The sequence below is a fragment of the Carcharhinus amblyrhynchos genome, chromosome 20 (genome assembly GCF_965287045.1).
Source record: "Carcharhinus amblyrhynchos chromosome 20, sCarAmb.v2.hapA, whole genome shotgun sequence".
Lineage (NCBI taxonomy): Eukaryota > Metazoa > Chordata > Chondrichthyes > Carcharhiniformes > Carcharhinidae > Carcharhinus > Carcharhinus amblyrhynchos.
In genome coordinates this window covers 41,562,530-41,589,742 of record NC_137343.1, presented here as the reverse complement: position 1 = coordinate 41,589,742, position 27,213 = coordinate 41,562,530, and the positions used below count along the sequence as shown (strand labels likewise).

At 44.0% G+C, this 27,213-nt stretch overlaps 1 protein-coding gene across 2 annotated transcripts in view; it reads right to left on the bottom strand.

Moving 5' to 3' along the window:
• The window catches only part of LOC145355954 (solute carrier family 2, facilitated glucose transporter member 11-like), an 80,393-nt gene extending 58,341 nt beyond the window's left edge, over window positions 1-22,052 (bottom strand). For both annotated transcript variants that reach the window (XM_080208465.1, XM_080208464.1), the window contains exon 1: window positions 21,879-22,052. Coding sequence is in view for 1 of the 2 variants with exons in the window: in XM_080208464.1 (XP_080064590.1) it covers window positions 21,879-21,902 (24 nt within the window). In the remaining variant the exon portion in view is untranslated. The remainder of the gene's footprint in view (window positions 1-21,878) is intronic.
• Window positions 22,053-27,213: the final 5,161 nt, after the last annotated feature.

Below are 27,213 nucleotides of genomic sequence, written 5' to 3'. Positions count from 1 at the left end.
AATTTAGCTTGGCAATCCACCTAACCTGCATTTCTTTGGAATGTGAGAGGAAACGGAGCACCCGGAGGAAACCCACGCAGACCCAGGGAGAATGTGCAAACTCCACACAGACAGTCACCCAAGGCCAGAATTGAACCCGGGTCCTTGGAGCTGTGAGGCACCAGTGCTAACCACTGTGATACCATCCAGGACAGAAAGAGAAATAAAAGGACGATTGAATTGAGAATGAGACAAATGATAAAGGAAAAGTTTAACAAAATTAGAATGATACAATCTTAAGGTCTCTCATAGCAATGAATGCCTGAAAGGATGAGAGTCCACACTTGTAATAGTTAATTTTCAGTGTCAGGGAAGTTGGTTGACAGTATACAACTATTAAAACATTGTTAAAACAATGGACCAATAAACTGGATAAGACTTATTTTTCTGTGATGAGTTTAGTTTGTAACCACCTTAGAAGTACAGGAATTTCATGCTGTTCGATGCATTTGAATAGTGAGGCAGACAGTGAGCTGTTGTGTTCAAAAAGCTAATCAGGGACATAGGCAGCAACTTTTTTATATCCGCATTTAACCTTGCAACTACATATCACCTAAATCTGCTCTGCTATTTGTCCATGAGTAACAGTGAGTTCCAACAGTTTCACCATGATTTTGACAGCAAAATCTGGTTTAATTACAAAGAACAAAGAACAGTACAGCAAAGGAACAGACTCTTCGATTCTCCAAGCCTGCACCGATCATGATGCCTGCCTAAACTAACACCATATGCACTTATGGAGTCTGTATCATTCCATTCCCATCCTATTCATGTTTTCGCCTAGCTGCCCCTTACATGCCGCTGTCGTACCTGCTCCCATCACCTCCCCGGGCAACATGTCCTAGATATTCATCAGCCTTTGTGTAAAAAACTTGCTTTGCACATCTCCCTAAACTTTCCCCCATGCACCTTAAACCCAAGTACTTGACTTTTCTACCTTAGGAAAGAGCATATGACTATCCACTCTGTCCATGCCACTCATAGTCTTGGCAGCCTCTATGTGGTCACCCCTCAACCTCCGTCATTCCAGCAAGAACAAACTGAATTTATCCAACCTCTCCTCACAGGTAATACCCACCGGACCAGGCAACATCTTGGCAAACCTCTTCTGTGCACTCTCCAAAGCATCCACATCCTTCTGGTAGTGCGGTGACCAGAATTGTACATAATATTCCAAATGAGACCTAACTAAGGTTCTATACAGTTGCAACATGACCTGGCAATTTTTATACTCAATGCCCTGACCGATGAAGGCAAGCATGCCGTATCCACTTGCGTTACCACTTTCAATGATCGATGGACATGTCCGCCTAGATCTCTCTGCCTGTCAGTACTCCTAAGGGTTCTACCATTTACTGTATAATTCCTACATGCACTGGACATCAGTGTAGACTGAGATTCGATCAAAATGGAGCATTTTAATTACTATCTTGGCTCCATTCAGTCATCATTCCTGTTAGTGAATCTCAGGCTTAATGTCCTGGGGTTGATACATATTGTACTTATGCAAAAGTGTAACGCAGGAGGATGTAACAGTACATTCCTCCTTAAACTGGACATTAAGGCATATTCCCCTAACCATGACTCTCTATTTTTATCAAAGGAGGACTGCACAAACAACGAATAAAACAAGGCTAGATAGTCAAACAACTTTACTTCAAAAGCACAAGTTAAAGCACAGAGCAATGGTTATGAATGGATTCACTCGAGTAAGTCAAAATGATGACAACACAATGCTTCTCTGAAATCACTAGGTCACATTAGTTGACCTAAAACAAAATGATTTCTAATTACTTTCTCATATTTTTACCTGCTTGCCGCCGTAACTGGACCTAGCTGTTCCTCCAGCACAGTTGGGAAATCGGACAGTGGATGTTTCCACCCTGTAGAGGTTTGCTCAGTATCCCACTGGAACCCGGATCCCCAAAGAGGAATGGCATTAGCTTCTTGCATTGCAAACTCAAGGCCCTGTGCCAGCGGTGGGCAATCTGCAGCCTAGGAGCCACATGTGGCCCATCCGGGTTCTAAGCATGGCCCACCAGATATTTTGTTGGCCGTTGCTCATGCGCAGGGTTGCCACATTCCACCATCCACGTAGTTCATTTTCCTACAAGCAAAACTGAAATGATTCACACGTAAAGCAAGGGTGAATGAGGTGAGGCACAACGTTGACTGTGAGAGCCGTGTGTTCCCTCTGTGACTAAAGTGTAAATATTTATTCTGTTTTTACCACTTGAAGTTGGTGACAATTCCATTAAGGTATAAATGATTCAGTATTTTCAATAGCTTGTTATGAAATATTCAGTGTGTATTAAATGTGTTTAATCATATTCATGGAGTCATGGTTAGCAAACAAGCCCAATTTCAGTCTTGCTGAGATGAAGGAGGGCCACTCAAGCAGCCCACTCACTTGCCCAGGTTGCCCATGACTGCCCTATGTCAATCAAACGCAGCTAAGTGGCCAGGGGAAAGCCTGCTGTAGCACTCCGAAAGTCCCTTTGGACATTCACATCTGGAGCACTTTGAACTTGAGCAGCACGTGGAACGTACACAAAAGCAGTCTGAGTGTCGAAACTTTGATAGCCGCAGGTCTCCATTCTGAGCTCCCACTGCAACACGCAATCTCCTGGCGGGAGTTACTTGTGCTGCAATGGAAGTGGAGCCCATTGTACTCCGGGTATCGGGCCGTCCATTGTGGACACCAACCAATTATCATTTCTAAAGATATGAATGGAAATGAAGTTCAGGTAGTTATTGTAATGGGTAGCTGATCTGCAATGCCAGTGTTATACTTGGTTGGCAAGTTGAAAGTCCACCCCAATGGGTGTGAGATGTTTATGATTACCAGGATAGGTTAGCAGGTTGTTTATCACTTACAGTGTGGAGAAAAATTTCATATTTAAACCACTTTTGTCTCAGTGGGGGTTTTTTGAGTACAATATGTGCAAAGTTGATTTGTTTTACAATGCAATCCATTTGGTAACCATTCTCCCAAATCCACTCTGTGGCAAAACTAGTCAAAAATCACATTTTGAGTCAAAGGAAAAGCCAGCTCCAGACACTTCACATAAGAACTAGGAGCAGGAGTAGGCCATCAGGCCCCTCGAGCCTGCTCCGCCATTCAATAAGATCATGGCTGATCTTTTCATGGACTCAGCTCCACTTACCCACCCGCTCACCATAACCCTTAATTCCTTTACTGTTCAAAAATTTATCTATCCTTGTCTTAAAAACATTCAAGGACGTAGCCTCAACTGCTTCACTGGGCAGGGAATTCCACAGATTCACAACCTTTGAGTGAAGAAGTTCCTCTCCAATGCAGTCCTGAATCTGCTTCCCCTTATTTTGAGGCAATACCCCCTAGTTCTAGTTTCATCCACCAGTGGAAACAACCTCTTCTATCTTATCTATTCCCTTCATAATTTTATGTGTTTCTATAAGATCCCCTCTCATTCTTCTGAATTCCCATGAGTATAGTCCCAGTCTACTCAGTCTCTCCTCATAAACCAACCTTCTTAATTCTGGAATCAACCTAGTGAATCTCCTCTGCACCCCCTCCAGTGCCAATAAATACCCAAGGATATTGATGCAGTGATAATGAGAAATTCAATACCCTTTTACAGGTGGTCACGATTAGCAAATGCCATATCCTACCAACAGAAACATTATCCTCAGAACACTCCTCAATCCATCACCTACCCCATCACTTACCAGCTCAGGCGTGGAAAATAGCACATAACATATAGGCAGGGTCTACACCTACTGAGATGCTGGGCATAAACAGCCTGAAGGGTGGGGGAAGAGCACAGCGATAGCCAGCTTCCCACCCCAGAGGGTCAGGCGGGCACTTCAATGGGGCACAGTACAGGATGGGTGTATAGAATAAATTGGTGCATTGGGAAGCATGGCAAAAAGCATGTTCAATGTCAAGGAATATGGCAAAGACTGGCACCAATCTGGCACAGGAATTAATTAACTAGGAGCCTGTTCTTTCCAGCATATGGAAGTCATAGCAATTCCATTGGCACACTTGTGACTGATGGCTGATGCCTTCACTTCTTTTTTTATTGGTACACTTCGGTACTTTTATTCTAATCAAATAATCCAATTCAAATTAAGTCCAATCATGGTCCCCACAAACCAGATCCAAGCTGACAAAACAAGATATTGCATCCCATCATGGACTGGATCAAACAAGATCCAAGCTGACAGGATGAGGCATTGCAGCCCCCTCCCGTGCTGGATCTAATGCTTCATCGTAGCCAAAAGGCCGAAATAGCTTTGAAAAATTGCATCAGGTAGAGCCTTGGTTTGATCTCATTGGTTACCCTGATCCTTTGCTCTACCCTAGCTTAGTGAACCACGATCGCAGGTGTCAGCACACGCAGAGTGCAATGGGCTCCACTTCCATTGCAGCACAAATAACTCCCGCCAGGAGATTGCGTGTTGCTGCGGTAGCTCAGAATGGAGACCTGGGCTATCAAAGTTTTGACACTCAGACTGCTTTTGTGTACGCTCAATGTGCTGCTCAACGTTCAAAGTGCTCCAGATACGAATGTCCAAAGGGACTTTCGGAGTGCTACAGCAGGCCTTCTCATCACAGATTACATGGGTTACTGAGGCACCAACCTGGGGCACCATTGGTGGATCCATAATGTAGAAATCTGCTGCCCTCTCTCAGGGTGACAGCATTTCTGGTTCCACCACTCCTACTCCACCAGCCAAGCAGCTCAGGCTGCTGCCTGGTCTGAAGACAGGCCTTCGAGGACCAGAGCTGCTCAAAGACTGTTCTCTGAAGCGTTCTGCAGTCTCAGCAGCCTTTCACTAACCATTCTGCAGCCACTGGGGCACTGACAAACGTATATAAAAAAACAGGGAACATGGACAGGTGATTAGTTTATACTGTGTACAATATAGCATGATTTCACCTCCTTAATCGAAAGCAGAAGACAATGAAATATATTTGAAAGAAATGAATGACTACTCTGTGCACAGCAGTGAGGAATGAAGTAACTATTTGCTAGAATGCCAGGAAGAAGTCCTCTGCATTTCTTCAAAATAGTGTCATAGGATCTTTTATCCACTTGAGAAGGTGTCTCAGTTTAGTGCCTCATTGAAGGAGAGCACCTCCAACAGTGCAGCACTCCCTCGGTGCTGGAGTAGAATCCCAGTTTAGATTTTGTTGTAAGTTTATAGACACAACGGAGTAGAGTTCCACTCCAGCCGGACAGAGCATGGAATGGAAAGCCTGGCACGGGTAACTGCATATTTGGAAATGAACGACTGGATTTTCTTTCCACCGAAATGAATGGAATGGAACCTAATTGGATTCTGTTGGAGATCCTGTGTGCCAGATTTTCATCTCTGCTCTCCACCCAACTGAAGTTTGACTGTCTGTGTGGAGTTTGCACATTCTCCTTGTGTCTGCATGGGTTTCCTCTGGGTGCTCCAGGTTTCCTCCCACAGTCCAAAGATGTGCAGGTTAGATTGATTGGCCATGCCAAAATTGCCCCTTAGTGTCCTGAGATGCGTAGGTTAGAGAGGTTAGTGGGTAAATATGTAGGAATAACAGGGTAAGGCCTGGGTGGGGTTGTGGCCGGTGCAGACTCGATGGGCCAAATGGCTTCTTTCTGCACTGTAGGGCTTCTATGAACATATTCTATTTCTGTGACACTCCAGGAACAGGGACAAAACCAATCCCTATCCCTTTAAGATTCTGATGAAACAATAGAGTCACATGCAGCTGGCCTCTAGGTTCTTAGTCAGAATCCGCAGGGAAGTCCATCAAAGATACAACAGTTAATGACTAAAATTGACTCTTTTAAAAAAAAGTTGCAAGAACAAAAATTAATATCAAAAGCAGGGGTGAATCTAGTGAGTTGGGAGGAAAGCAGTCATAGGGAATAAGCATCTCGGAAGAAAGGTGGCAACAGGCAAAAGTAAAGGAGAAAGGGTGCAAAGGCTAAGGCCAAACTTTTCCAGCCATTCACGCTGGTGGAATCTTTCAGTCCCGCCGACAGTGCTCTCCCCGCTTGTCGCAGGTTCCATGGCAAGGAAGGGTACGAACAACTTGATAGTGGCAGGACTGGACGATCCTGCCTCCAGTCAATGGTGGGCCACCTCTGCTCCCGCAATACATACCATGCTGGGGAGCAGAAAATCAGGCCCTACGTTTCCAGTTCCATTTCTTATGTTGATCAGAAAGAAAACTTGTTCTGTGTAGTACCAGATCCATGTTATGAATATAACCATTTCCCAGCCAAAACCACAATAGAGGGAAAAGGCAAAATACAATTATTTACTGTAAACTGGAATGACTGGGGCCTCTGACTGACCCTGCGTTCACTTGCTTTAAGTTGTTACATCAGGTACGTGAGAGTAGTGGATTTGCAGACCTGGGGTTTATAATAATCCAGGGACAGCAATTAGGGATGGGAATAGTGGTCTGGCTAGCAACTCCCACATCCTGGGAATAAAAAAAGTTTAAATCCCACCAGCGTAATTTAACAATTTGAAGTAAAAATCTAGAATCGGTAAAAGCGTTCCTGAAATTGTCCAATTGTCGCAAAAGCCCAACTGTTTTGCCCTTTAAGAACGTTCACCTGCTGCCCTGACTGGGTTAGACATACATTTGAATCCAGTTCCACACCAGTAAGGTTGGCTTTCAGCAATGATCTGAAGTGACTTAGTAAACCATTCAGCTGTATCAGGGCAAGTAGCGACGGGTAATAAATGATGACCTTGTTGACGTCACCCTCAACCAGAGGATGAAATTATAAAGGTTACACCAGTAAGCCCCAAGCAATGTAGTCAGAAACAAGGCAGTGTGGACTTCAGTGCAACAGTGGTGCAATTAATGTTTTATTTCAGAGTGAGCACCACCATCGGATGATCCAATTGGCAAAGGTCTCTCAACAGTTCATTGCTCATGTACAGCAGAGATTACATCAGTCAGGAGGATAAAGAATCAGTGTCAGAACAGCATGCAGCAGAAAACGTACAGCGTCACCTTTCATCTAGTGCCAAGTGTTTGTGGACCCATGCAACGTTTCTTAAAATTTACCAACTTCAGACAGTGAATCACCAGATAATTAAAACAAGAGACACAGGCCAAATATAACGACCTCCATGAAATTCGGAGGCACCCTGCATCTTTAGGAAACTCGCCCACACAGATACCACCTGGAAATAATCCACGATTCACTAGTCCATCTCCATGAGATCTGGGACATTGCTAGCTAGGGCAACGTTTCTTGCTCATCCAGAATTGGCCTTGAGAAGGTGGTAGTGAGCAGCCATCTTGAACCGCTGCAGTCCCTGCGGAATCGTTACATTCACAGAGCTGTTCAGGTGTTCCAGGATTTTGACCCAGTGACAGTGAAGGAATGGCACTATATTTCAAAGTCAGGATGGTGAGTGGTTTGAAGGGGAACTTTCAGGTGCTGGTATTCCCATCCACCTGCTGTCCTTGTCATTCTAGGTGGGTTTGGAAGGTACTATCTAAGGAGCCAAAGTGAATTCCTGCAGTGCACCTTAAGATGGTACACACTGCTGCCACTATGTATCAGTGATGGAGGGAGTGAATGTTTGTGGATGTGGTGCCAATCAAGCAGACTGCTTTGTCCTGGATGGAGTTGAGTTTCTTGAGTGTTGGAGCTGCACCCATCCAGGCAAGTGGAGAGTATTCCATCACACTCCTGACTTGTGTCTTGTAGATGATGGATAGGCTTTGGGGAGTCAGGAGATGAGTTACCTGCCACACGATTCATAGCTTTTGACCTTCCATGGTATTTATATGACTAGTCCAGTTCAGTTTCTGATGATTAGCAACCGCATGACGTAGATAGTGGGGATTCAGTGATGGTAATGCCATTGAATGTCAAGGGGGTGATGGTTAGATTCTCTTGTGTTGGAGATGGTCATTACCTGATGCTTGTGAGGCACAAATGTTACTTGCCACTTGTCAGCCCAAGCCTGGATATTGTCCAGGTCTTGCTGCATTTGAACATGGACTGCTTCAGTATCTGAGGAGTCATGAATGATACTGAACATTGTACAGTCATCAGCGAACATCCCCATTTCTAACCTTACGATGGAAGGAAGGTCATTGATGAAGCAGCTGAAGATAGTTGGGCCTGGGACACTACCCTGAGGAACTCCCGCAAAGATGTCCTGGAACTGTGATGATTGACCTCCAACCACCACAACCATCCCCGTGCGACTCCAACCAGTGAAAAGCTTTTCCCCCCGATTCCCACTGAATCCAGTTTTGCTAGGTCTCTTGATGCCATACTCGGTCAAAATCTGGTGTTAATGTAGAGTGGGGGATATGCTTGGCCATGAGGTTACAGTTTGTGGTTGGGTGCAACTCTGCTGCTGTTGATGGCTCAGAGTGCCTCGTGGATGCTCAGTGTTGAATTACTAAATCTATTCAAAGTTTATCCATTTAGCACGGTGATAGTGCTACACAACATGGTAGGGGGTGTCCTCAATATGAAAACGGGACTTTATCTCCACAAGGACGGTGCAGTGGTCACTCCTACCAATGATGTCATGAACAAATGCAGCAGATAGGTGAGGATGAGGTCAAGTTTGTTTTTCCCTCTTATTGGTTCCCTCACCACCTGCTGCAGTCCCAGTCTAACAGCTGGGTCTGTGGTCTGAACCACTCTTAGTGATGGACGTTGAAGTCCCCCACCCCCCGCCAGAGTACATACTGTGCCCTTGCCACGCTTAGTGCTTCCTCCAAGTAGTATTCAATATGGAGAAGTACTGATTCATCAGCTGAGGGGGGGGGGGAACATTAGGTGATAATCAGCAGACTTCCTCACCTATGTTTAACCTGACGCCATGAGACTTCATGGGATCGAGAGTCAGCGAGGGCCCACAGGGCAATCCTCTCCTGACTGTATACCACTGTGCTGCCATCGCTGCAGGCTCTGTCCTGCCGTGGGATGATGCTCTGGGATGTTATCAGAGAGGTACGAATCTATGAGTATGACTATGTCAGGCTGTTGTGGGACAGCGCTCCTAATTTTGGCACATGTCCCAGATGTTAGTGAGAAGGACTTTGCTGTGTGGGCGGGGCAATCTGTATCTAGTATGATGCCAGGTTTCATACCATTTAGTAAGATGGGCTTTTCATGGTCAATGCCAGTGGATCATCCAGATTCATTCCTTATCCAATTTTCTGCAGTGGTGTAAAACAACAAAGTGGCTTGCTAGGCCATTTCAGGAGACATTTAAGATTCACCTTGCTGCAGATCTGGAGTCACAAGTAGGCCAGACCAGGTCAGTTAAGGATGACACTCAGGTTTCCTTCCCTAAAGGGCTTTAGTGAGCCTGATGGACAATGGTCATCATCAGATTTTTATTGGATTCAAATTCCACCGCATGCTGTGGTGGGATTCGAACCCGAGTCCCCAGGGCATAACCTAATCTATTCCACTACGTCACTGCCTCCCCAGGATAGTGGTGGTCATAATAACTGAAAATTATTAAATGCAGTTGATGAAATGCCATTTAAAACTCTGAAATATAATAATGGGTTTGCTCTTCTACGCAGAGAGTTGAGATAAGAATATTCCGGGGACCGTTGCCCAATCTTTAATGCTGCCAGCTGCTGCAACAGAGAAACAGCCCATGCTTTGATATGACTGGAAATGGGGAGAAAACCAGCTGGGAATTTTGACAGGGAAAAGAGGCAGCAAGAGATGGAGTGGGATCCAAGGAAATGGGGCAGAGATAGGACCTGTTAAAAATGCCATTGATGGAGAAACTGACTACAGCTTTCTTTTATTTATTTGTGTCACAAGTAGGCTTACATTAACACTGCAATGAAGTTGCTGTGAAAATCCCCTAGTCACCACACTCCAGCACCTGTTCGGGTACACTGAGGGAGAATTTAGCATGGCCAATGCACCTAACCAGCACAACTTTTGGACTGTGGGAGAAAGCTGGAGCACCCGGAGGAAACCCACATAGACAATGTGCAGACTCCACACAGACAGTGACCTGAGTCAGAAATTGAACCCAGGTCCCTGGTGCTGTGAGGCAGCAGTGCTAACCACTGTGCCACCATGTCATCCATAATAACCTTGCACAATACAAGGGGATTCTGAACATAATTACAGGGTGAATAGCCCTTTCTAGGATTAGAGCTAGTCGCAGGTAGAATTTCAGGACATTACATGTCAAACGTAAGGGAGTTATTGTATTCCTGTCAGTAATGAGAAAAATCTGAATGTCCTATTATATTATTTTATATTCTTTCTCTCTTCAGATACCATGCCCTAAGAGGCCATGTTAACCTTGCATTGCGAGAGTGAATCATCTTCTTGGGTGGTAAGTTCATCCAGTTTGCGAGGCTCTTTAGAAAAATGGTTCTTTGTCTACCTCGATCTCTTTTACCATCAAGCTTTCCCATCAGCATCAGATTTTCTGAGTCAGGATTTCTTATGATGTGCCCAAGAAATTCCAATCGTGTCTTCCTGATCTTGGTCAGCAGTGTTCTTTTGGTCTCAGATTTTACCAGCAGTCTTCATTGTTAGTGTGAAAGCACAACTCTGCAGCCTCAGCCCTTCTCCGTATTGTTTCACTGATTATTCAACTCTTACTTATGTCAAAACTTGACTGAAGTGACATTCCAAGATTCTATATTATTGCTCTTATATAATTTATCCTATTTATATTACTATGAGTGAGTTACTATTAAATATTGATGGGGTCAAATTCCCTTCCCCTGCTTGTTTCTCAACTGTAAATTGCTCCCTCCACTTTCAGTTTCTTCTCTTCTCCACCCTTGGTTTCCTTCCTTGTTATTTTGCAAATAGCCTCTTGGTTTTGCCATCCATCCATCTGCTCTGGGTGGATGGGAGTTCAGGTATCAGAGATGCAACCCATCAATGTCAAAACCTGCCTTTTACGCTCCTCCTCCCAGCAGGTTTTGAGACTGGATGGGGGAGTGGAAAATGGCATGGATGGGATCTCCTCTGGGATCTACTCACCCCGAGCTGGAAGCAATTGCAACCTGGGGCAGACAGGAAGCCCAGCTTTGCCCCAATTAAAGTTTATTATTTATTAAACTTTTAAAATGTATTTATTAGTCACAGGTAAGGCTTACATTAACACTGCAATGACGTTACTGTGAGGTTAAGGCCCTTAAGTGGTCAATTAACAGCCATATAAGACCCTTTTCCCACCCAGCCTCAACTTTTATGTTGGTGGGCGATGGATAGATCAGAGGAAGAAATAGAAAAACTTAAATCCTCAATATGAGATGAGAAGGTGGGGAGGAGGGTTTGTGGGGAGGTGCCTCAAGCCCCCTTCTGACTGCACTGTTAATGTAAGCCTACTTGTGACACAAACAAAATAAATAAATCTTATTGAATGGTAGAGCAGGCTTGCGGGCTGAATGGCCTACTTCTGCCCTTATTTTGTATGTTTGTATATTGTTGCTACAAACCTTTGGGGTGCTGAAAAATCAGCTGACTTAATTAAAAAATGCAACAAGCTTGGAAACCATGTGAGGCAATTACTTTTTCCATTACATTGTCTTTTTGGGGTAAATATGTTACCAAACATTAAGCTCTCTTGAAAATAAATGCTGATTCTTCTCACTTGCACACATTGTCAGGCATGATATATTGGGTGGTGCAGGTTAATAATCAAGGCTTGGATAGAAGGGTGACAGAGTGTCACCAATAGCTACTGCCTGTTTATTCACCTTACTGCCCTCAGCACACAGGGGTTGCGTGATATCCAACAGATTGGTCATTTCCAATTAATAATTCCTTCGAATAAGAATTTGACTGAAAGGTGACTGCAGACAATTTGACAAATCCAAAGTCTTACTCATAAGTAACTATCAAACGGTGGGTGGTTGACTATGAACGAATCCTCAAGGCCCACGCACATATAAAATACAAGCACCTGTACAGCTAACTTGCTTTGAATAACAAGAGTAGATGAATTCAAGGTTAGACTATGGCAGCATGCAATTTAATAGTGTCTTGTTTGGGATCGGTCGACTGAATAGAATGGGGAATGAGTAAAGTTTAACAAGGTAACCATGCAACCAATTGCTTTAACATTTAGCTTGTTTGTATCCCGACACTAATGCTTCAAAAGTCAGAACTAAGTAAGCTCCCAGTGATTTTAATTGTTTCTTCCCCCCATTCCTTGCACCCCCAGCTCCCCCACCCGACCCCATCCCAGCATTCACTTCTATCTTTACTCTCAATAAACATTCCTTATCCCGTTCTCAGTTCCACGCTCTCAGTATTCTGGGATGATTTATTTTGAGAGGAGGTTTGATTTTGATAATCAAACAATGGATTGATTTGATTTATTACTGTCACATGCATTAACATACAGTGAAAAGTATTGTTTCTTGCGCGCTATATAGACAAAGCATATCGTACATAGAGGAGGAAAGGAGAGAGTGCAGAATATAGTGTTACAGTCATAGCTACAGTGGAGAAAGATCAACTTAAAAAAAGTATGTTCAAAATATTTTTAAAAAATTTGCATTTGTAGAGACATGCTCAGGGCCTCGAGACATCTTAAAATGCTTTGCAACTGATTAAGTATCTTTGAAGCGCAGTCACTTTTGTAATGTAGGAAACACAGCAGCAAGTTTGAACACAGCAGGCTCCCAACAACAGTAATGGAATAAATATCCAGATAAATCATAAATAATTGTTTCAATGATGCTCATTGAGAGATAAATATTGACTAGGATACCCAGAGGACTACTCTGCTTTTATCTGTACAATGCTTTGGGATAATTTAATATGTATTTGTTTGTGGGATGTGGATGTTGTAGGAACACTGCAGTGCTGTTAGGGAGGGAGTTCCAGGATTTTGACTCAGGACAGCAAAGGAATGGCAACATAATTCCAAGCCAGGATGATGTCTGGCTTGGAGGGGAACTTGAAAGTGGTGCAGTTCCCATGCACCCGCAGTCCTTTTTCTTCTAGGTGGTGGGGGTTATTGGTTTGGAAGTAGCTGTCATAAGAGACTGGTGAGTTATTGCAGTGCATCTTGTAGATGCGACACATTGCTGCTTTTATGCATCAGTGGTGGAGGGAATAAATGCTGAAGGTGGTGGATAGGGTGTCAATCAAGTGGACTGCTTTGTTCCAAGTGGTATCTAGCTTCTTGAGTGTTGTTAGAGCTGCACCCGTCCAGACAAGTGGAAATTATTCCATCATATTCCTGACTTGTGCCTTGGACATGGTGGCCGAGCTTTTGGGAGCCAGGGGTTGAGTTACTCACCACAGAATTCCCAGCCTTTGACCTGATCTTGCAGCCACAGTATTTATATGGTTGGTCCAGATAGGTTTCTGGTCAATGGTAGTCCCCAGGATGTTGATACTAGGGAATTCAGTGACGGTAATGCCATTGAATGTCAAGGGAAGATCATTCAATTGTCTCTTGTTGGAGATTGTCATTCCCTGACACTTGTGTGATGTATATATTACTTGTCATTTATCAGCCCAAGCCTGCATATTGTCCAGATCTTGCTGCATACGGACATGGACTGTTTCAGTATCTGAAGAGTTGTAAATGATTCTGTGCAATCAGCAGCAAACATCCCCACTTCTGACCTTACGGTAGAGAGAAGGTCATTGATAAAGCAACTGAAGATGGTTGGACCTAGGACACTATTCTTGTAGTAATGTCCTTCAGCTGAGATGACTGACCTTCAATAACCACAGTCATCTTCCTTTGTACTCTGTGTGACTCCAACCAGTGAAGGGTCTTCCCTCTGAATTCTGTCCTTGATGCTACACTCCATCAGATGTGGCTTTAATGTCAAGGGCAGTCACTCTCACCTCACATTTTTCGTCCATGTTTGAACCAAGGCTGTAGTGGGGTCAGGGTCTGAGTGACTCTGGCAAAACACAAACTGAGTGTCACTGAGCAGGGGCTGCTTGCTAGCACTGTTGATGACACCTTCCGTCACTTTGCTGATGATGGAGAGTAAACTGGTGGGATGGTGGTTGGCTGGATTGGATTTGTCCTGCTTTTTGTGTACCGGACATACCTGGGCAATACTCCACACTTTTACTGAGAATATCACTCCTAACAGTAACAAACACTTCTGTATAACCAGTTGTACAGGAAGTGACACAAGGTCACCCATACAAACAATCCAGTCCAGAGACAATACAGGTCAAGAAACGTAACTGAAAGCTGACATGTGGCTTAATTAGCCACATTTCTTACCAGAAACAAGTAGGGAAAAGTTGCATGTGGTTTATTTTCTAGAACAGGAATTACTATGCATATGCTGACTCCTTATCTAAATGATCTTTGAGCACAGCCCAGTCCTGTTGACTTAATGGCATGGCGGCAGAGTGGTTAGCACTGCCGCCTCACATCGCCAGGAACTTGGGTTCAATTCCAGTCTTGGGTGACTGTGGAGTTTGCACATTCTCCCCATGTCTGTGTGGGTTTCCTCCCACAGTCTAGATGTGAGGTTTGGTGGATTAGCCATGGTAAATGTGAGGGGTTATGGGAATAAGATGGAGGGGAGGGCCTGGGTGGGATGGGTCCACAGCACAGACCTTGAGTTGCTCCAAGCCGCAGATGTGGCCGTTCCTTTGTTTCATAGAGCAGTGTTGTATCGGCAGACTGGCTTTGGTGAGGTTATTGCAGTCAGGAAAGTGGCGAGGATTAGGAGGGAATTCTAGAGCTTAAGCCCTTGGCAGCTGAAGACATGCCTACAGGTAGAACAATTAAAGTCAAGAGGCCAGAATTAGTGGAAAGCAGGTATTTTCAGAGGGAGTTGGAGGAGATTACACAGATAGGGAGGGGCACAACCAGGCAGGGGCTTGAAGGCAAGGATGAGAATTTTCAGATTGTGGTGTACCTTACAAGGAGTCATTGTTAGTCAGCACATGGGTGATAACTGAATGAGATTTGGTATGAGTTATAACATACACAACAGAGCTTGGATACGACAATGGAGGCTAGCCAGGAGTGTGTTGGAAGAGTCAAGTCTCATGGTAACAAAGCTATGGACAGTCATAAACGTGAGTTTATGCCCAGCAGAATGTGCATGCTTGTTTCTAATTCAGACCAGTCATTTTAGAACCAATTCCTACTAAAGGGGTGTCAGTCCTCAACAATTGTCTGGAATCTGCAGCAATTAAAGATTTATTTCCCGACACTACTTTCAGCCACCTGGAGGAAAAATAGTGGGGACAGCAAAATTCAAAACTATATGGGTGGAATTTTACAAGCTAGCATGAAAATGGGAGAGTTGCAGATGTATTTTTTGGGTGAGTATTTAAACCAAATCTTGTGCAGATAGTACGTGAAAAAATGGGCTAGACTGTTTCTAGCTGCTATAAGCAGTGAACATAAGAACATAAGAAATAGGAGCAGGAGTAGGCCATCTAGCCCTTCGAGCCTGCCCCGCCATTCAATAAGATCATGGCTGATCTGTCGCTGCTCAGTTCCACTTTCCCGCCCTCTCCCCATAACCCTTAATCCCCTCTCCTATCAAAAACCCATCAACCCGCGTCTTAAAAATATTTAGCGAGGCAGCCTCCACCACTTCAACGGGCAGAGAATTCCAGAGATTCACCACCCTTTGAGTGAAGAAGTTCCTCCTCAACTCCGTTCTAAACCGCCCCCCTTTTATCTTGAGGCTGTGCCCCCTAGTCCTATTGTCTTTTTTGAGCGGGAAGAGTCTTTCCACCTCTATCCTATCCATCCCATTCATCATCTTATACGTCTCAATGAGATCTCCTCTCATTCTTCTAAACTCTAACGAGTACAAGCCCAGTTTATTCAGCCTCTCCTCATAGCTCAACCCCCTCAACTCCGGTATCAGCCTAGTAAACCTCCTCTGCACTCCCTCCAAGGCCAAAATATCTTTGCGCAGGTGCGGCGCCCAAAAATGCACACAGTACTCCAGTTGCGGCCTCACCAATGCCCTATACAGCTGCAGCAAGACCTCCCTACTTTTATATTCAATCCCCTTCGCTATGAAGGCCAGCATCCCATTCGCCTTCCTGACCACCTGCTGCACCTGCAAGCTGGGTTTTTGCGACTCATGCACAAGGACCCCGAGGTCCCTCTGCACCGTCGCCTGCTGCAGTTTTTCGCCCCGTAAGTAATAGTCCTTCCTACCATTCTTCCTACCAAAGTGGACCACCTCACACTTGCCAACATTAAATTCCATTTGCCATTTCCTGGCCCATTCGCCCAGCCTATCTAGATCCTTCTGCAGACTCTCCACACCCTCCGCACAATTTGCCGTTCCCCCAATCTTGGTGTCATCAGCAAATTTCGACACTCTACACTCGGTCCCCTCCTCCAGATCATCTATATAAATGGTAAAAAGCTGAGGCCCCAGCACCGACCCCTGGGGCACTCCACTAGTCACCATCCGCCAATCCGAATAGCACCCGTTGACCCCCACTCTCTGCCTCCTATTTGACAACCAATCCTCTATCCACGCTAACACCCTACCCCCAACTCCATGTCCCTCGACCTTCTGCAATAACCTCTTGTGAGGCACTTTGTCAAACGCCTTCTGAAAATCTAGAAAGACCACATCCACCAGCTCTCCTCTATCCACCGCCCTAGACACATCCTCATAGAACTCCAGTAAATTTGTCAGACACGACTTCCCTTTAATGAAACCGTGCTGCGTCTGCTCTATCAAGCAATTCCCTTCAAGATGCCTCGCAATTTCCTCCTTAATGACAGATTCTAACATTTTACCTACCACAGACGTTAAACTAACCGGCCTATAATTCCCCGCCTTTTGCCTGGCACCCTTCTTAAACAACGGCGTAACATTAGCCGTTTTCCAATCATCCGGCACTTCCCCGGAATCCAGCGACGTTTGGAAAATAACCACCAAGGCATCCACTATCACCTCCGCCATTTCTTTCAGAACCCTCGGATGCATTCCATCCGGTCCTGGGGACTTGTCCACAATCAGCCCCTCCAGTCTGTCGAGCACCACCTTTCTAGTAACAGTAGTGTCATTAAGACCCTCCAGTCCTACCACCTTTCCATCGCTAACACCCGGCAAATTATTCACGTCCTCCTCCGTGAAGACAGAAACAAAAAAGTTATTCAATACCTTAGCCATACCCCCATCCCCTACCACTAGGTCCCCTTTCTCATCCTCTAAAGGACCAACATTCACCCTAGCCAGCCTCTTCCTTTTTATATATTTATAAAAACTCTTGCTATCCTTTTTTATATTAAGCGCTAGCCCAGCTTCATAGTTTCTCCTACCCTTCCTTATCAACTTCTTTGTCAATCTTTGTTGACATTTAAACCTCTCCCAATCCTCTTCTCGCCCACTACTCTTAGCTACTCTAAATTCCTCCGCTTTTAGTTTAACACTTTCCTTCACCTCCTTCGTTATCCACGGCTTATTACCTCTCCTCCTACTATCCTTTTTGACCATCGGAATAAATTTCCGTTGAGCACCAAGAAAGATCTCCTTAAAGATCCTCCACTGCTCCTCAACAGACCCTCCCTCCAACGCGCTCTCCCAGTCACTGGCGAATTGAGTAAAGAGGACTGTAGACAGGGCTTTAAACTAATTAGGGGGGGGGAGGGTGCGAGGGTAGGTGACCTTACGAGGTCTAAAGTTAAGGAGAGTGTACATGTAAGGGAAGAGGCCGAGGATGTCCCAATGATGGGCAGGGCTTGATTTACCAGCCAACAGCAGAGGGAACTATTGCGCATGTGCAGATCTGTGTGTCTGTACATGCACAATAACAAAGGGCTGACACAGAGAGATCAGGCCTCTGCTGTTGCAGCTGAGATCAACCAACACCCCCTCCTCAGTGTAATCATAGAGTCCTGCAGGCAATTCCATGACTCTTATTACCAGAAATGTAGTCTCTGCCACCCACCCCACCACCCAGACTGATCGCCCCAACCACCCTCCCACTGATCTAATGCAGAGCGGCAGCGGGCCCCGTTCCCTCACTCCACCAATCGCAGGCAGAATGGCAGTGGGACCTCCCCTTCCTCATTCCACCAATCACAGGCAGACACAAGTGGGTCACTGCCCTCCCTCACCCACCAATTGGAGCTGCAGAGTGGCAGCAGGGCCCTCCTCCCTCCCTGATGGGGCCCTGGCTTGGCCTTGCTCCCTCCAGGCTTTACCCAATAGCCTTCCCCCTTAGGCCCCACCCCTGACACTGTCCAGTGGGCAGTGCCAAGGTGCCCGGTAGGGATTGCTGAGGTGCCAGGCTGATTGGACCCATCAGGAGGGCAAGAACACGGCAGATGGAATATAATGTGGAAAATGTGATGTAATCCATTTTGGTAGGAGGAACAGACATGTATCTCCTAAAAGGTAAGCAATTAGAACATGTAGATGTACAAATGGACCTGGGTATCTTTGTCCATAAGTCACTGAAGGCTAACATGCAGGTGCAGCAAGCTATTAGAAAGGCGCTAATGGAATGTTAGTCTTTATTACAAGTGGATTTGAGTACAGGAGTAGTGAAATCTTGCTTCAATTGTATGGGAGCTTGGTTTAGACTGCACCTGGTGTCTCTGTGTGCAGTTTTAGTCCCCTTACTTCAGAAAGAATATTATTGCCATAGATGGAGTGCAATGAAGGTTCGCCAGACTTGTTCTGGGGATGGTGGGATATTGGGTAAACTGGGCCTGTATTCTCCAGAGTTTAGAGGAATGAGAGGTGATCTTATTGAAACATACAAAATACTTAAAGGAACAGACAGGGTAGATGCAGGTAAGATGTTTCCCTTGGTTTGGGATTCCAGACCCAGGGGCTACAATTTCAAAACAATGGGGATGCCACTTAGGACAGGGCTGAGGAGAAATTTCTTTACCAAGTGGGTGGTGAATCTTTGGAATTCTCTATCTCAGAGGGCTGTGGAAGCTCAGTCTTAGAGTATGTTTAAAGCAGAGATTGATTTCTGATTAAAAATGACAGTCACCCAAGACCAGAATAACAAGAACCACAGAATCCCTATAGTGCAAAAGGAGGCCATCCAGCCCATCGAGTCCACACTGACTCTCCCAAAGAACACCCACACAGGTCCTCCCCTATGCCCTATCCCCATATCCCCTTCCATCTACCATGGCTAATTCCCATAACCTACACACCTTTGTATCCTTAGCATGGCCAACCCATCTAACCTGCACATTTTTAGATTGTGGGGGGAAACCGGAGCACCCAGAAGAAATCCAGGCAGACATGGGGAGAACGTGCAAACTCCACACAGTCACCCAAGACCAGAATTGAATCTGTGCTCCTGTGCTACCATGCCACCACCCGATAACATTAAGGATTAGGGGCTTAGTGGGTGTAAAAGGTATTGAAGTGTCCAATCAGCCATAATCATATTAAATGGTGGAGCAGGCTCGCTGGACTGAATAGCCTATGATTCTCCGTTCCGATAATGTTCTACTCATTGGCTATATTAGCACAAGTGTTAAATGGCCCTTTACATTCAAATTGCTCTTTCCTTCCCCCCTCCCTGTTGGTCAATAATTTTGTGTGAAATATAGAGAGCGCACATAGACAGATCCTGGCTCTCCAAAATGGCAAGTTTCAACACCAGCTTGTGATCTTCACCATCTACAATTCAACATCCATCATTCCCATCAACTCCACCTTGTTTGATGTTCATGGCCCTCAATAATAGCAGCAGTTACTTATATTTATCTAGCCCTGTAAGCAGGGGGAATCATTGCAAGGTGTTTCACAGAGCGGTAAGAGGAAAGCATGCAGAGCCTTTGATTGAAAGGTGGTTTATGAAGGGTTTTGAATGTGGGGAGGGACGCAGAAAGGTTTGGGTAAGGTCGGGATAACTGGAAACGAATCTTTCAACAGTGGAGCTTTGGGAAAAGGGAGAATACAGGAGGTCAGCATGTAGGGATTGGAGAATGCAGGAGGAGATATAAGGCTGGGAAAAATTGCAGAGGTCAGAGAGAGGAGGATTTTACATTTAACCCATTGATGATAGCGCCCAATGTGTGTCAATGAGGAGGCAAGAGATAGGCAAACAAGAAGCATTCTGGAATTTAATGCAGATGGTGCATTTTCAGACAACGTGGAGTTCACAAACCGTGAAGGCAGACAGGGAAGACATTAGAGAAGTTGAACTTAAAGGTAGGAGTGAAGGTATAAATCTTGACAAATCATTGACAGTGTGGGGCCGTATGAGGCTGAGAAAGGAGTGTGTTTATGTTATAGTCAAAGCACTGGAGTCACTTAAAAGCATATAAGTTTATGTGACTATGACAGTTACACAAAAAAACTATTTAAAACTAATGTGTTATCTTGGTGTTTTAATCCATCCATAAATGGATCCATGTAGATTTGTATATAATTGTATACCAGTGATGAGTGTAAGTATTTTTCTCCTTTGTGTGTCAGTGTATGTGTATGCAGCATTTCTGTATTTACATGCTATGGATATAAGAGTGCAGGTGTGTTTGTGTGGGGATGTGTGAAATAGCCTCAGAAAACTTTACAGCCAAATTTCTTTACCACTGCCTTTTGTTGCATTTGATTTGTTGTTAACGCTCCAATTTCCATCCTCAGATTCTTGCAATACACACACTCTGCTCCCGTCCATCTCCTTACTGTCCCTGTGCTTGCCTGTGTTTGTCAGCCAGATGGGTGTCTATTCAATTATTCACTCTAGTGTGGTAAATAGTTCATCTGAATTTGGAGTTATCCCTTGGAATACACTTTGCAATAATAATGTGAGAAAGTTTCTACGCTTGTGAGATTCCCTATTCTGCTTAGTAACAGGCAATTGTCAGTAAGAAAATGAAGGGAGTTTTACTTCTCTAATCTTAGAGATGTTACAGAGAGGGAGACTGGGGAGAATTTGTCCTAATATGAAATACAATCTGACAGCTGACCTGGGTATAATCAGCAATACTGTTCCATACCCATCACTGGCGTCTCTCCTGCTGATGGGTCGGAAAAATAAATCACGCACAAGAATAGAAATTAAAAACCGTGGCAGGAATTCTCTCACAATCAGGAGAATGAAACAATTACAAAACGCACTACTTACTGTTAATCGTTGCTCTCCCTTTCCCTTGCTGGTGAATTATATTGTTTAGCAGATGGTTTAAATTAAGCTCTTAGGCATTGTGGGGGCAGTAATGTTTTTAATCCAGTTTCCCAGCAAAGATATCAGTTCTTGTGAGTTAAAGAAAAATAAATAAGAAGAGGGTGGCAACTGGAAATTTTTCTAAGCACTGTACAGAGGAACTTAGGTAGTTTTTGCAGTCAAACAGTTGGAATCTCTGTCGAAAGACAAGTATCCGCCCATGCTCAAAGATATATATAGCTTCATATGTATATCCTTCCTCTGGGAATACAGACCCAATTTCCTCAATTCTCCTCAGAAAACAACCCCAGGGATTAGTCTGCTGAACCTCTTGTACACTCCCTCCACACCCGTCGCCCAGTGGGCACTAAAGGCCATCTGCATCAGCGGGCACTGAGCAAATTAAACACAACAGGGAATTTCAGAGAGTGAGTAGGTTGCGCTATTAATCAGCTTACTTATCTTCTTGTGAAGATTTAAAGGGGGTCATCATGTAAGTCTACCCTGTTGAGAAATCCCAGATAGGACCTGCCCTAACGCGCCCATCTGAATTCTCCATTCACAGCCCAGTCCACAAAATTACCCCCCGATTTCATCATTCGCTCGCATCATTTAAAATTAATCCACGTGCAGCCGACGAGAAATTGGAATCTACAAATTGTAAAATAAGTACCAATGATAACAAGTTGCACGCACACAATATTAAAATGCAGTTAATAAATCCGAGAAGATGTAACGGGTTCATACCAGCTCCTTCAGGATATTTTCCATTAGATGTTTGATCCCAAATCACTTCCTAGTCCCAATCTCTGCAAAGATATGAAAAATTACAAAGGGAGCAAAAGCCCAGGCAAGTTTGAGTTGAATGACAGAGGGGAACTGAGGAGGATTGGGAGGCCAATGCAGCAGAGTTCCAGCATGAGTCTCATATATAGTTAGTGCAAGAACAGGACTATTCCAGATGATCTTTTCATGGTCTGTTAATCATGCTAAAAACACTTGAATTGCATTTTTTTGCACGTTCATGATGAGAATTCTAATTGACCTTTAGAAGAACTGTACTTTCCCAATCACCGGTACAATCCGGGTGACTGTGACACAGGAATTGTATTGAAATCTGTGTACATATTCTGCACTGAACAGGTTGCAAATTACAACCAATTCTTTCAAAGTCCCAGAGACATATCTGGCAGGTCCCATATTGTGGGCACCTTGGTGGCACAGTGCCATGGTACTGAGTATTCCTCATGTCATAAACCCAGTCTTCTGGCCTTACTCCCCAGTTCATAATCGTGGTCATGATATGCCAAATGGAGGGAAATTGAAAGTTCAAAAAAAGTAACAATTGCAAACTAGTTGCTTGGTGTTTAACTATAGGTCAATCAATGGCACCTTTTCTTTTGAGTCAGAAGGTTGAGGGTTCAATTCCACACCAGGGACATATAGGAACTTAGGAAAAAGGAACAAGAGTGGGCCATTCAGCCCATTGAGCCTACTCTGCCATTCAAACAGATCGTGACCAATCAACTAACTCTTACGCCATTTTTTCCACTATCTCCATATCCTTTGATATCATTAGTATCCAGAAGTCTATCAATTTTTTTCTTGAACAAGTTCAATGACTGAGCTTCCACAGTCTGCTAGGATAAAGAATGATGTGGATATGCCGGCGTTGGACTGGGGTAAACACAGTAAAAAGTCTGACAACACCAGGTTTTAGTCCAACCGATTTATTTGATAGTAAACTCACTAGCTTTCGAGGGGTTTCCCTCTTCTTCATGCACAGGTTCGAACAAGACTTCTTCACTGCACAGAATCTTCAACTGATCCTATACACTAGATACATCGATGACATTTTCTTCCTTTGGCCTCATGGTGAACAATCACTGAAACAACTATATGATGACATCAACAAATTCCACCCCACCATCAGACTCACCATGGACTATTCCCCAGAATCAGTTGCATTCTTGGACACACGCATCTCCATCAAGGACGGTCACCTCAGCACCTCACTGTACTGCAAGCCCACAGACAATCTCACAATGCTCCACTTCTCCAGTTTCCACCCTAAACATGTTAAAGAAGCCATCCCCTATGGACAAGTCCTCCGTATACACAAGATTTGCTCAGATGAGGAGGATTGTGACAGACACCTCCAGACGCTGAAAGGTGCCCTCATAAGAACAGGATATGGTGCTCGACTCATAGATCGACAGTTCCGATGCGCCACAGTGAAAAACCGCACCGATCTCCTCAGAAGACAAACACGGGACACAGTGTACAGAGTACCCTTCATCGTCCAGTACTTCCCCGGAGCGGAGAAGCTACGACATCTTCTCCGGAGTCTTCAACATATCATTGATGAAGACGAACATCTCACCAGGGCCATTCCCACACCCCCACTTCTTGCCTTCAGACAACCACGCAACCTCAAACAGACCATTGTTCGCAGCAAACTACCCAGCCTTCAGGAGAACAGTGACCACAATACCACACAACCTTGCCACAACAACCTCTGCAAGACACGCTGGATCATTGACATGGATACCATCATCACACGTGAGAATACCATCCACCAGATACACGGTAAATACTCTTGCAACTCGGTCAACATTGTCTACCTGATACGTTGCAAGAAAGGATGTCCCGAAGCATGGTACATTGGGGAGACCATGCAGACGCTATGACAACGGATGAATGAACATCGCTCGACAATCACCAGGCAAGACTGTACCCTTCCTGTTGGCGAACACTTCAGTGGTCACGGACATTCAGCCTCTGACCTTCAGGTAAGCATTCTCCAAGGCAGCCTTCACGACACACGACAGCGCAGAGTCGCTGAGCAGAGACTGATAGCCAAGTTCCGCACACATGAGGACGATCTCAACAGGGATCTTGGGTTCAAGTCGCACTATCTGTAACCCCCGTCACTTGCCTGGGTTTGCAAAACCTCACTTACTATACTGTCTGGAGACAATACACACCTCTTTAACCTGTGATCAGTGCTCCTTGCTCCTTCCACACACATTGTCAGCCACTTTAGGACTTGAACAGCAGGTTAGGTGTAAAGATTCGCATTCTAATCAGTAATCTGTAAACTGTCTGTGCTTTATATGCTCTGTCTGAGGCCAGAACTCTCCATTCACCTGAAGAAGAGGGAAACCCCTCGAAAGCTAGTGAGTTTACTATCAAATAAATCAATTGGACTAAAACCTGGTGTTGTCAGACTTTTTACAGGATAAAGAATTCCAAAGATCCACCACCTCTGATTGAAGAGATTTCTCCTCATTTCAGTCTTAAATAGTTGGCCCCTTATGCTGAGGCTCTGTCCATTGGTTCTCAACTCATGATGTGGAGATGCTGGCGTTGGACTGGGATAAACACAGTAAGAAGTCTCACAACACCAGGTTAAAGTCCAACTGGCTTATTTGTAGCAAACGCCACTAGCTTTCGGAACTGGCTGTTTCTTCATCAGTTGGGTGGGAGTTCTGTTCACAAACAGGTCATATAAAGACACAAACTCAATTTACATGAATTATGATTGGAAAGTGAGTCTTTACAGCTAATCAAGTCTTAAAGGCACAGACAATGTGAGTGGAGGGAGCATTAAGCACAGGTTAAAAAGATGTGTATTATTTCCAGACAGGAAAGTTAGTGAGATTTTAAAGTCCAGGCAGGTTGTGGGGGTTATAGATAGTGTAAAACGAACCCAAGATCCCGTTTGAGTCTATAACAGCCTGCTACCCTGCAAATGGCCCATTTATTCCTACTCTTAGTTAACCAATTCTCAATCCATAGCACTATACTATCACCATTCCCACATGTTCTAAAATAAAGACAGAAAATGCTGGATAGATCCAGCAGATCTGGCAGCATCTGTGAGGAGAGAAAGAGAGTTAACATTTTGAGTTTGAACGCTCAAGTGTTCTAATTTTGTTTATTAATCTCCTGTGTTGGGCTTTATTGAAAGTCTTCTGAAAATCCAAATGCACCACATGCTCTGGTTCTGCTTCATCTATGCTACAAATAATATATGCAAAAAAAACTCCAACAGATTGTCAAACATAATTTCACTTTCATCAATCCAAGTTGACTCTGCCCAATATATTATAGCTTTCCATGTTTCTTTCTATCCTTCAGAATAGATTCCTACTTTTCCTATTACCAATGTCAAACTAACAGGTCTGTAGTTCTTTGTTTTTTCTCTCTCCCTCCCTTCTTAAATGGCGGGGGTTACATTTGCTACTTTCCAGTCTGCAGGAAGCTTTCCCAGAATCTACAGAATTTGGAAGGAAAACCATCAACATCTTCACAAACTGGATCTTTCTTTTAAAATTTGGAAGGTGAATGCATTGTTTGGACACTTCACAAAAATGGTCATAGTTTCACCTTTGGACTGAAAGCAACAATGCCTTTTCAAAGAAATAACTTAATCAGCATGGCACTTGAGGGGGAAGAGATATTTGTTTGTTTAGAACTGCAATCACTTCAATGGATGGTGGGGTGGAAAGGAATTAAAAGGGGCAAAAGGCTAATGATCTATTGGAAATTACATGACAAACTTCAAGTTTTGAACCTGTTGTTTTTGAACTCAGTTTTCTTTGGGGAATAAGTTGCAAAGGAAGGCTGCCCTTGCTGATTCTCTCCCTGCCTCGTCTGAAATTCCATGTGTGATTATAAATCTATAGCAGAGAATCCTCATCTGAATGTAACTTGTCCGCATTTGGAAACGTGCAAAGTTAAGACAAAAAGAATTGATCCAGCTCTATGTATTATTCATGCTGAAGCTCCATTGGTGAGAACCTCCAGGCATCTTCTGGATCCAGTGGCTCATCTTCACATGAGGGAAGCTCCAAATCGATGGTGCCAAACCCTACAAAATTTATCTTCTAAAGTTTTTTCTAACTGCCCTTCGCTTCAGAGACCACTTATGTGTCCTTGTTTGAGTGTGTCCGTGTGAGTGTGTGTCTGTGTGTCTGCGTGAGCGTGTGTCTGTCTGTGTGTCTGTATGAGTGTGTGAATGTGTGTCTGTCTGTATGAGTGTGTGACTGTGTGTGTGTGTGTGTGTGTGTGTGTGTGTGTGTGTGTGTGCTGGGGAAGCGATAAGAAGAGATAACTTCCAGATTACAATTGTGTGTTAACCAGCTCTTGTAAATTTTGAAGAGAAGGTTTGTTTTATAACTAATCAACCATTCTGATTTTACTGAAAGAAGATTAAAAGTCCCTTTTATTCTGGGTAACAGGAATGAAGGTAAACAATTGGCCATTTTGGTGAGTAAATTAAACTTCTAAATTAATGGTATGACTTGTGGAGTATGGGACCAATTATCCATGCACTTCTTCCATACCGGTCAAAACACAATTCATCTAATATCTCTATAGCACCACTTTCAATACTCTGGGATGTAGCTCATCTGGAAGAAGTGATTCTTCAACTTTCAATCTATTATTAATACTAATTTCTTTCAGTTCCTCCTTTTCACTAGTCCCTTAGTATTTCTAGGAGATCTTCTGTACCTTCTGTCTTCTGTGAAGATAAACTCAAAGCCATAGTTTAGTTTCTCCACCACTTCCCTATTCTTCATTACAAATTCTCCTGTCTCTGCCTGTAATGGACCCATGTTTGTCCTTGCTAATTTTTTTGCTGTTCATATACCTAAAGAAGCTTTTACAGTCCACCTTTATGTTACTCGCTAAACTTACATTCATATTGTCTTTTCCCTTTCTTTATCAGTTTCTAGGTCATCCTTTGCTGGATTTTGAATTGTTCCCAATCTTTAGATTTATCACTTTTCTTGGCACCTTATAATTCACTTCCTTTAATCTAATGCCATCTTTAACTTCTTTGCTATCACAGTTGATCCATCTTTCCTGTTGGATTTTTGCATCTTAGAAAAATGTATACATGCTGTAGACTATGTAATACTTATTACATACTAATACTAACCATTGCCTATCCACAGTTAAATCTTTCAGTGCATTTTCCCAATGCACCATATCCAATTTGTCCCTCACACCTTCAGAATTTCTTTTGCTCAGATTTAGGGTTTGTTTTCAGAATAAACAATATAATTTTCAA